Genomic DNA, 10,000 nt, shown 5'->3' on the forward strand with positions numbered 1-10,000 from the left:
TTGTGTGAAGTGGCTGGAAATATGTCCGGACTTGGCCATTGTGTAGCAGACTGAGAGTTTGTTCGAGTGGAAGGTGTGTCGAATTGCAGGAGCTGGGCAAAGGTGTATATATAATGCGGAATTGAAGATAACTGTAGCAGTAATGGTGGAGACTACGACACAATGTTTGTGGCGTCCTCATTGGTTAGAAAAAGAGACTCTGCAAACTTGGTAAAGTAAGTGAAGAGAAACGATCGGCTGCAGTTTGGGAGACTTAAGAGCTTGAGCGACGAAATTATCCTTTGCACATTTATTATTGACCTTGCAGGTGTTACGCAGCCGGGGCAACTTCAACCAATTTTCGGATGTGAACGAGAACTTCCAGATATTTTGGTCCTTGGTTGTTGCCCGAACAGATGCTGCACAACTACGAGTCAACCACTCGAAACAGTAGAATGAATGCTTTTGTTGCGTGACGGACTGACAGCTATAAGGATATTCACGGGCAGAGTTTTCGCAGTTTCTGAAAAATCAAGACTGAAGCACGTGTACTGCCAGGTATAAGTGACATAAAGCTAGTGAAATTCCAACCAGTTAGCCGAACTTGGGTATGCGGGCATTTGAAAATACCCCCACTGAGTGATGACTGCACCCTGCATAGTTACAGGCATAACACATGTTTAGTGACGTTGCCAGGGATACGGCGAAGTCAAAGGACTACAGCTTGGTATATTGTTAAAAGGTAGCAGAAGGTCTCAACAGAGTCAACAGTGATTCTGACATTGATGCTGAGTGGAGAAATCCTAGAAGATCAACAGTCAGAATCACCATGCTCTATCAAGCGAGTAACTGCAGCGATAGCGAGAAAGAGTCATGGAAATCCGCGGAAGCAGCCGACCTGATGTGGCATAAGTTCCGGAATAAGGTTGTGTTGCATAGTATGTGATTTTATGTTGAGCAGTTGTGATGAGGCGTGACAATATGTCCCGATCGATGCAGTGACAATTTTGGTATAGTAGAGGTCAAGTTTTTAGATGGAATCAAGGATGTTCGGGATGTCTATACAACGGTCTGGAATGCCAGGAGGACATGCAGCAACTCTTAATAATCACTTCCACACCAGACGTTTCACCGTGTGATGACTGAGAGAGCTATGAGGAATTGCGACCCCTTATACTGGAAAGATTTCTCAGCAGTCTCCAGAGTTCGAGGCGCGATAGGGAAGTGGATGTTTCTAGAAATGAGTGAGCAAGAGTAACTAGAAGTTGGTGATGCCGAAATTCAGACAACTGAAGTGATACAAAGTGGGAGTGGGAGGAAAGATTCAAGTGCACATAAATAACTGAACAAAAGAAAAATAAAGAACTACGTTTACACCAGATATTTCGCTAAGAAACCGCAGAGCTGCTCCGTTGCTACAACACATCTCTATTGAGATGGATGGTGAGAGCATCGTTTTCGTTTATTTTTTGCTTACAGATTCTTTTACGAGTTTTTTTCTTTGCACTTGCTTTACTTTTATAATCACCAACATAGCCAAATTTTCTCTTACTTTCGTTATATATATATATATATATATATATATATATATATATATATATATATATATATATATATATATATATATATATATATATTATATATTATATATATATTACATATATATATATATTATATATATATTACATATATATATATATATATTATATATATATTACATATATATATAGACACACACACACACACACACACACACACACACACACACGCACGCATAGCTTCCGCTAGATGGTTTCAATTCATGGAGTACGTAGTGGATAGTTTCATTATGTTCAGTCATGCAACATAATCATTTCCATTGAATCCGTAACACTCTGGGTTCAATATCTTGAATATTACTCATTGATTTAGGCCACGTGGTGTTAGGTGAATCGATTCCCGTTTAACAAAACAATAACGAATCAATGACTGAACAAAACTGAGTCTTATAACATTATTGTTATCTAACCGCCCGTACTGCGTGTCATGTAAGGGAAGATGTGAATGCATTACAACTTTGAACTTCTCGCTATAGGTCTTCCGTAAATTTACTCGATGTCTGAAGAACAAAGGTACATACATATACATACATACTCACATTCACACACTCATATATATTCTTCCACTTCACTAATAAATGCCTGACACTAGACCTCAGCATCCAAGGATAAAGAAGTCGAAATAATGTAATTATGTATTCTGTTCTCAACTTAGGAAAGAATTCAATGCTTCCAGTACCTGCTGGGTCTCTTCACAGGTCCCATCTACAACAGTTGTATATTTACGGTTGTGGTGAAAATGAAAACTATTAAATGAAAGTGAAGATTGCAGTTCGCTGGTTATTTGCAAGGGAGTAAACTGTGGCAGCGGTGGCTGCGGTGATGACTACGACATTACATGATGATAATGCAGAAGATGGAGGTGGCGGTGATGAGGCCTACGGCGATTCTGCATCATACCAGTAGTATGTTCTAGATAAATCTTAATGACTATATTATTAGTTGATGTCGATCAGCAACAACAGAATCAGAACTACCATCATGTATATTCTAACCGTTTATCATATATATTTTCTTTCAGGTATGGTATGTGTAAGAGAGCAACACTCAAAATTTTATTAATGCTTTTTCTTTTAAACGGGAGTATGTAATTTTTTAGATTTCGCTCCTAATTTTAGGTGTAATAGCCACATAGAAACTGGCTCATTGGTTTCAGTTATTCTATATTTTAGAGGATGTGGTAGCTTTATGTAAGTATTAGCAGCTTACATTATTTACATTATTTACAATTGACGGATATTTGTCCTCATCTTGTGTTTGTTGTTAACACAACGTTTCTGCTGATATACCCTCCAGCCTTCATCAGGTGTCTTGGGGAAATTTCGAACCTGGGTTCTCATTTTTAAGGTATTTTTCGATGTTGTTGTTATTATTATTATTATTATTATTATTATTGTTATTATTACTATTATTATTATTATTATTATTATTATTATTATTATTCAGGTCACTGCCTGGAATCGAACTCGGAATCTTGGGTTTAGTAGCCCGCACTCTTAACCACTACGCCATATGCCCGTGGGCATATGGCGTAGTGGTTAAGATTGTTGTTGTTAAGGCAGCATGCTAGGAGAATTGTTAGCACACCGAGCAAAATGCTTAGCAGCATTTCGTCCGGCTGAGTTCAAATTCTGCCGAGGTTGTTTTGCCTTTCATCCTTTCGGGGTTGAGAAAATAAGTACAAGTCAAGCACTGGAGGTCGATATAATCGAGTAGCCTCCACCTCTACCCGCATTTTCAAGACTTGTGTCTACAGTCGACGAGATTATTATGTTTTATTATGTAGCTGAATTAGAATCAACCTTCCCTTTCAAAAGAGTATTTCAAGATATGTACATATTATTTAAAAGGAACGCACCTTTCTGCATCTGCAAGCTTTATTATTTGGTGAAAATCATATTCTGTTAGTGAGAAATTTTAAAAATAGAAAATACACTTGAATCTTTCCAACGAATTATTGTTGGATATTTCTGATGCACTCTGAATGATTTCGCGTTTTATGATCCCCTCAAAGCAACACTAAATATGTTTTGACACACGCTTTTTATTTCTCACTTGTCAGAGAGGATTGGGCCACTTTACTTCCCAAACATCTTAATAAAAGAGCCTAATATGTGTAAATGTTTTCATAATGTCTTTCACTTTATGAAGGCTGCAATTGGCTGCTCACAATAAAGGATTCGTTTGCCAACAACAAAAGCCATGGCTATTTGCCTCATGGGTGGAAACCATAATACTTAAGCAACAAAAGACGATCTCTTCACCTAGAAAGAAGTTTATGGGAAGTAAACTTTGTGGCAGTCGATTAATAAATGAAAATTAGCGTTATGATTCATCACCTGCCTAGCGGCATCTAAGTTGCGTTAGATGATGCAACAAATGCCTTTATTTCAAGAGGCTTTATTTCAATCGTCAGTCGTTAATGAGAGCTATATTCTACGCATTCTAGTAATCTACAAAATGGGAGTAGCTTTACAATAAAAGGATGACACAGACTTCTAAAATGTTGTTGTTGACACCAATGATGTGCCATTATAGTGTCCTCTGATGCATTGTGTGCATGTGCTACTATGTAATATCCTGCTGACGTAAGTCTAGCCTTAAATATGTGTCTGAGTAAATGTATTAATGCATGACTACGCTTGTGACTATGTGAAGGTGCTCTGTTCTGTTATAAAATGTTATTAATGAGACATTACTTTAAATGGTAACGGTATTGATGAAACCAATGTAGAATTAAACGTTTTGTTTAGAGTCTAGTTTATATATAAAATTATAACTGGCTACAGATATTAACAGATAAACCATCGTAATTCTCATTTATCTAAGCAAGATCATTTGCATAGTTATGAGCGCTTGTGATTGTCGCGTCTCTTATTTTGTGTGTGTGTGTGAGTTCGCGCGTGAGTGCGTGCGTGCCTGTGGTAAGGAGTGTGTCTGTGTGTTCGTGTATATGTAATATGTATGCTTGTTGCGACTTCATAGGTTGATTGTGTAAGGGTTGCAGGATTGTATGTGAATGTGTGTATGCATGAAGAAATGTATCTTTGTTAAGTTGTGTCATGTGAAAGTATGTGGGGCATAATTTAATGTGTATGTATGTTTACTGCTCGTATTTTGTTGTTGCGTGAATAGCATAAAACCGTTGAATACACATGCGCGTGTACATTTGTTACGAGTGGCGAGTGTAGTAGAAAAATATTGGGGTATGAGAATGGTGAGACTGGTAACTTGAGAGTGAAAGAGTTATAAGTTCGGAGAGAGAATATAAATTGCAGCGCTCGGCAAAGCCTGGAGTTTGCAGATCCGGTGTGTAAAACCAAGCTAAGCACAGATAGAGGATATTTTGAGTAGTCCATAGAGCAGAGCTAGTAAGAGTCACTACTCCGCCTGCCAAGCCTAATATCCGTGGAGATTTTCCATGAATTGGTCAGCCAAACGGCAGCGGGTTTTTTACATTTATAGTGCATTGTAAACTGAAATACGGAAATTGCAGTGTGCTAATCGCAAGTAAGAAAGATGGTGCTGGTGAGGAATGGACAGGTGTGGAAACGTTGTCATAAACAGGAGATAGATCAGAATTACTACGAAGAACTAAAAAGCTAGTAGGCCACGGAGGTTCTGGGCACGCTTGGAGAAATAAAGAGGCGGGTTAATTCAGAGGTGGTGTTCAGCAGTGTCAGAAAGGAAGGAGGTGGGAATGAGTAAGATCATAGGGTGGAAAGAATGAATAACATCATAAAGTTGAGGCATGGTGAGCAAAAATCACTTGGAATATGGTTGGTAAGAAGGCAAAAAGTGAACCTTGCGGGTAAGTTTAGCCCCTTGGACTTATTTAGGGTTAACAATGCTAAATGAATACATATACTATACCTGTGAGTTGTGTTCGCAGCTGCACCGGTGGCAGAGCCGGAGAATTGTGTGTGTGTGTATGTGTGTTGCAGGATTGATAGCCGGGCATTAATAGCTGCAGCACTGACACCTATCCCATTATGTCATTTGATTTTAATTGATACACACACACACATATGTACTCTATGCAACGTAATAAGTTCCATTTACATATCAAGAAAAGTATGTTCAAAAAAATATATTTATCGATAGCTTGCAAGCCACAAATGCCAGTAACTGATAAATGATATTACTTATGAAGAATAGCTAAATAGCTATGTTAAGATAGAATTAAGGAAATACAAACAATCTTCGACGAAAGAACATATTTAAAAGGAGTTATTGATAAAATACATTAACACGTATATAAACATGTGTGTACATACGTTTGTATGTACGTGTATATATATGTGCAAGTGTATATTTTTTCGGTATTGACGTCATAGGAATTTTATAAGCTTTCGAGAGAAGGTGAATTCATTCCTCTTTGGAATATCTCGAATTACACATATGAAGCTATAAATATATCATGCAAATATTGGATTGAAAAATCTTTTGGGGTAGACGCTGTCGACTTTTGCAATATTTTTCAATATGTTTCAATGTTTTTAAAACAGGATTTTCTTAGGCTGCTAGAGCGTTTTCATCAAAAATGCTTGAAATGCATACTCAACATCAAGTGGCAAAGTCAAACATCTGACACAGAAGTTTTTGAAAAGGCAGGACGCACAAGCATCCATTTACTCATCATATCTATCCAAATGCTTTGATAGGATCATGCTGTGTGCATGGAAGATAATAGGGTTCTGAAATAGTTGTTCAGCAGTGAGCTGTGCACTAGAAAGCGTTCTGAGCACAAAATGCATAAAAGACAATCTGAAGTAACTGCAGATCAATGTAAAGAAGCTAGTTCCAAAGAACTAGCTTTTGGAAAGAGCAGAATGGTAGAAGCGTATTAGGCAAGGTTGTAGAATTATGAAGAGGGGCGTCTTCGGCCCGAAAACATTCAGCGCTGGTGTCAGAGAACATAAAGCGTTGGAGGTGTGAAAAGTGTGCCTGGTTATGTCAACCATCCGAAGTCTCATGAAATCCATGAAAGATCAACTCTATGCAATGCGTTTCTCCAATGTAGCGTGTGAAATGCTTGCAAGTCGATTTCAAGTCTGAAGATATAACAGTTCACAGTGATCATATCTAACAACCTGGTCCGATCCATATAGATCTGCAGTGGAACTGCATAATCATCTGAGAGTTCATTGACGGAATATCTGAAATGTCATTGACAACGTGGAAGCTCGGAGAGACGACAATCGTCTGTGAAGGGGGAAAAATCATGATGTGTATCTACTCTTCAAACGGCGCAACCGAGATGTATCTCCCAATGCTGCACCAGGAACTTTTATTATCCTCAAATTTCATATCGAATGTCTGTATCAATAACGTTCGATGTATTTGAGTACTCGTCGTCCTACAATAGACTGCGGAAGCTTCCAAAGCATATTGAGATTTCCACTTCTGATATTTCTATCACGAAGCAGTAGCCAGCAAAGTCTACTCAGTGTTGCAGAGTAAGATAAGAAATAATGGAATCTTCCCGTAAATCTCCTTTGTGTATTTGTGCAGACGGACAGAGATGTTGTGTGTTCTAATGGGAATTCAAGTTTATATATATATATATATTCAAAACAATCGTGAAGCAACATTTTCTTATTCTAAATTTTTTGTCCCGTTTTTGTATTCCTTTTTAAATACATATTGCGTCGTACGTACACTTTGATCTCTTATATGTAAGTACACACACACACACACACACACACGCACACACACACACACACACACACACACACACGCATATATATATATATATATATATATATATATATATATATGTATATATATATATAAATTTTGTACTACTCTTATTCTTTCATTTTTTCTTTCTTTCTGTCAGCCCCTTCACACTTACTTCGTTCTTTCCACTCTTCTTTCTTTCGTTCCCCCTCTCTCACATTTCATGGCTTTCTCTTCATTTTCACCTTCCCTTTTCTTTTTTCTCGTCCATTCCTAACTCTTCTGTCCCTCTGCCTCTACCTCTCTCCTCTCTCTCCGCGTGACTGGTATTCGGCCAAGCCTGACCTTTCTTTCTTGGGTCGACTACAATCCGTGCAACACCTATATTCCTCACCATGCCTGTCATCCCTTATGTCCCTGCCGTAAGGCTGCACTTCCACACATGCCAGCTTAATTTGATTCGTCGTTAGTCGAAAGATACCAGTTGTTATATCTTGTTATTTGCATTTGCATTTGTGTACCATTTCTCCATTTTTTCCGTCCTTCTTTTCGTTTACATTCACTGCTTTTTTCCAAGTGCTCTTTCTTCTAGTGCTCTTAGCTTACATTTTCCTTGGGGGCTGACCAGATTGGAGCAATTTCGAGTATAACCAGCCGAAATTGCAAAGATAATCTGGAACTCTATTGAGGAAAGGAAACTTTGAATGACCCGTCCGTGTTTTTTTCTTTTTCTGGCCCTTTTTGTATCACCAGTCTGGATGTTTTGCCCCATTTTTTGTATTCCTTTTTATATACATATTGCGGCGTACGTACACTTTGCGCTCTCTCTCTCTCTCTCTCTCTCTCTCTCTCTCTCTCTCTCTCTCTCTCTCTCTCTCTCTCTCTCTCTCTCTCTCTCTCTCTCTCTCTCTCTCTCTCTCTCTCTCTCTCTCTCACTCACTCCATATATATATATATATATATATATATATATCGTTGTGATACACAATGTGGATATGTAAGAAACGGAGTGTGAAATATCTAATGTGATTTGTAGGTACGTAGTATTTCGTTATGCAACCATCATATACTATAAATTACATTAGATATTTTTTTTATAAGTCAATATCACGTTCTGCTGTGTAACAATGCACTTTCTATAAAGTTTTTCATCTTCGATCTCATTGTTTGTTTACATCTGACGTCTCGTAGCAAAAATCAGTGCTAGCTATATTTTCTATAGGATATCTACAGACATAACCTTAATAAATAACATCATAAACAAGTCATAAAAATATATTTATGCATTTAAGCGTTTAAGTGTAACAGAAAAGAATCTGAAAAAACAAAACAGTGGTACTTACTTTCCCTCGCTCTTTTGTCTTTCACCAGTGTCACCCAGTTTTAAAATGGCACTTGATAATGCCTCTGTATAGGCTGTGTCTTTCCGTACAGCAAATCCATAACCTTTCAAATCGAATGGATTCCCGATTTCCATAAGATCGCATTTGTCAGCAATTTCCCATCGAAGTGTCGGAGAATCCCAGATAAAGGCATATTTGGTGTTTCTTGCTCTAGCTAATCCTTCCTCTACCCTTTGTACAATGCTTTCGGGATTATATCTCATATGGAGCCACATCTTACTATAATGACTAATATTGGTGTGCTTGAAAAAGTCTTCAATTTGGCTCTCATTTACCGTTCCATAGTCATATGTTGTTTGATATGCTAGGTCTGCTGCATTTTCTATTGGTAAGTAAATGTTAGTAACAGTGAGAAAAGCAGCAAGATTGGCTGTGTACACAGATATGATAATCAGTGAAAAAAGCCACCATGAACTACTTATGATTCTACTAGATACTGCTAACGGGGAACTCTTAAGACTTCCACGTAGTAATGTTCCCCATATGTACCAAAAGCTCTCGAGGAAGTTGTGCGTATATTTGCGGTGTTTGTCAGAGTTGACTCGACTCACGCCAAACAATGCAAGGCTGACCACGAGAAAGGATAAAAATATTCCAATCCACACATAGTTTGATAACGGAAATAAAAACTGAAACATCCACACTGTTCTCTGTGGCTTCTTTACGACCACTGTGGTACCTTTCGTCATGAATGACTTGGTAAAGTCCACCACTTGGGATCGCTCAGGGGTAACGCTAAATGGTGCCAAAGCAACATCAGCTTTCTGAAATAATAATAGTAATAATAATAATAATAATAATAATAATAATAATAATAATAATAATAATAATAATAATAATAATAATAATAAACAGCAACAGCAGTAACAACAGAAATAATAATAATAATAATAATAATAATAATAATAATAAGAATAATAATAATAATAATAATAATAATAATAATAATAATAATAATAATAATAATAATAATAATAATGATAATATTGAAGCATAAACGAAACAGAATATATTACGTAACAGCAGAATATGTACAGATTGAAGAGAAACAACCATATTATTTCAGATAGCCCAGTCTTAGAGCAAAGAAGAATTCATTTAGAATTAAAATTCATGTGAAGCTTTCAAACGTTGAAAATTTTGCCAGTGTGTCAAAAGTGGTGACGATTACAATGGTAATGTTTGAGCGCCAGAAAATAATTTCGATTCTAGTACAACTGAGAAACAAACTTCCTTTATAAGCATTAGATCATGAAGTTAGTGCTCATTTTTTTTACAGTGTCATTGCTGGTTTGTTTGAAGTAACGTAACTTCATCCAGCAGTTAAGTCTCACTCGG

General features: G+C 37.2%; 1 protein-coding gene across 2 annotated transcripts in view; it reads right to left on the minus strand.

The window, feature by feature from the left end:
- LOC106883780 (glutamate receptor ionotropic, kainate 2) overlaps positions 1–10,000 on the minus strand; it is a 273,762-nt gene that overhangs the window by 30,840 nt on the left and 232,922 nt on the right. For both annotated transcript variants that reach the window (XM_014934911.3, XM_014934910.3), the window contains one exon: positions 8,603–9,426. In XM_014934911.3, coding sequence (XP_014790397.2) covers positions 8,603–9,426 — 824 coding nt within the window. The remainder of the gene's footprint in view (positions 1–8,602; positions 9,427–10,000) is intronic.

This window comes from Octopus bimaculoides, chromosome 13, assembly GCF_046866305.1.
Source record: "Octopus bimaculoides isolate indiv1 chromosome 13, ASM4686630v1, whole genome shotgun sequence".
NCBI classification, from domain to species: Eukaryota; Metazoa; Mollusca; class Cephalopoda; order Octopoda; family Octopodidae; genus Octopus; species Octopus bimaculoides.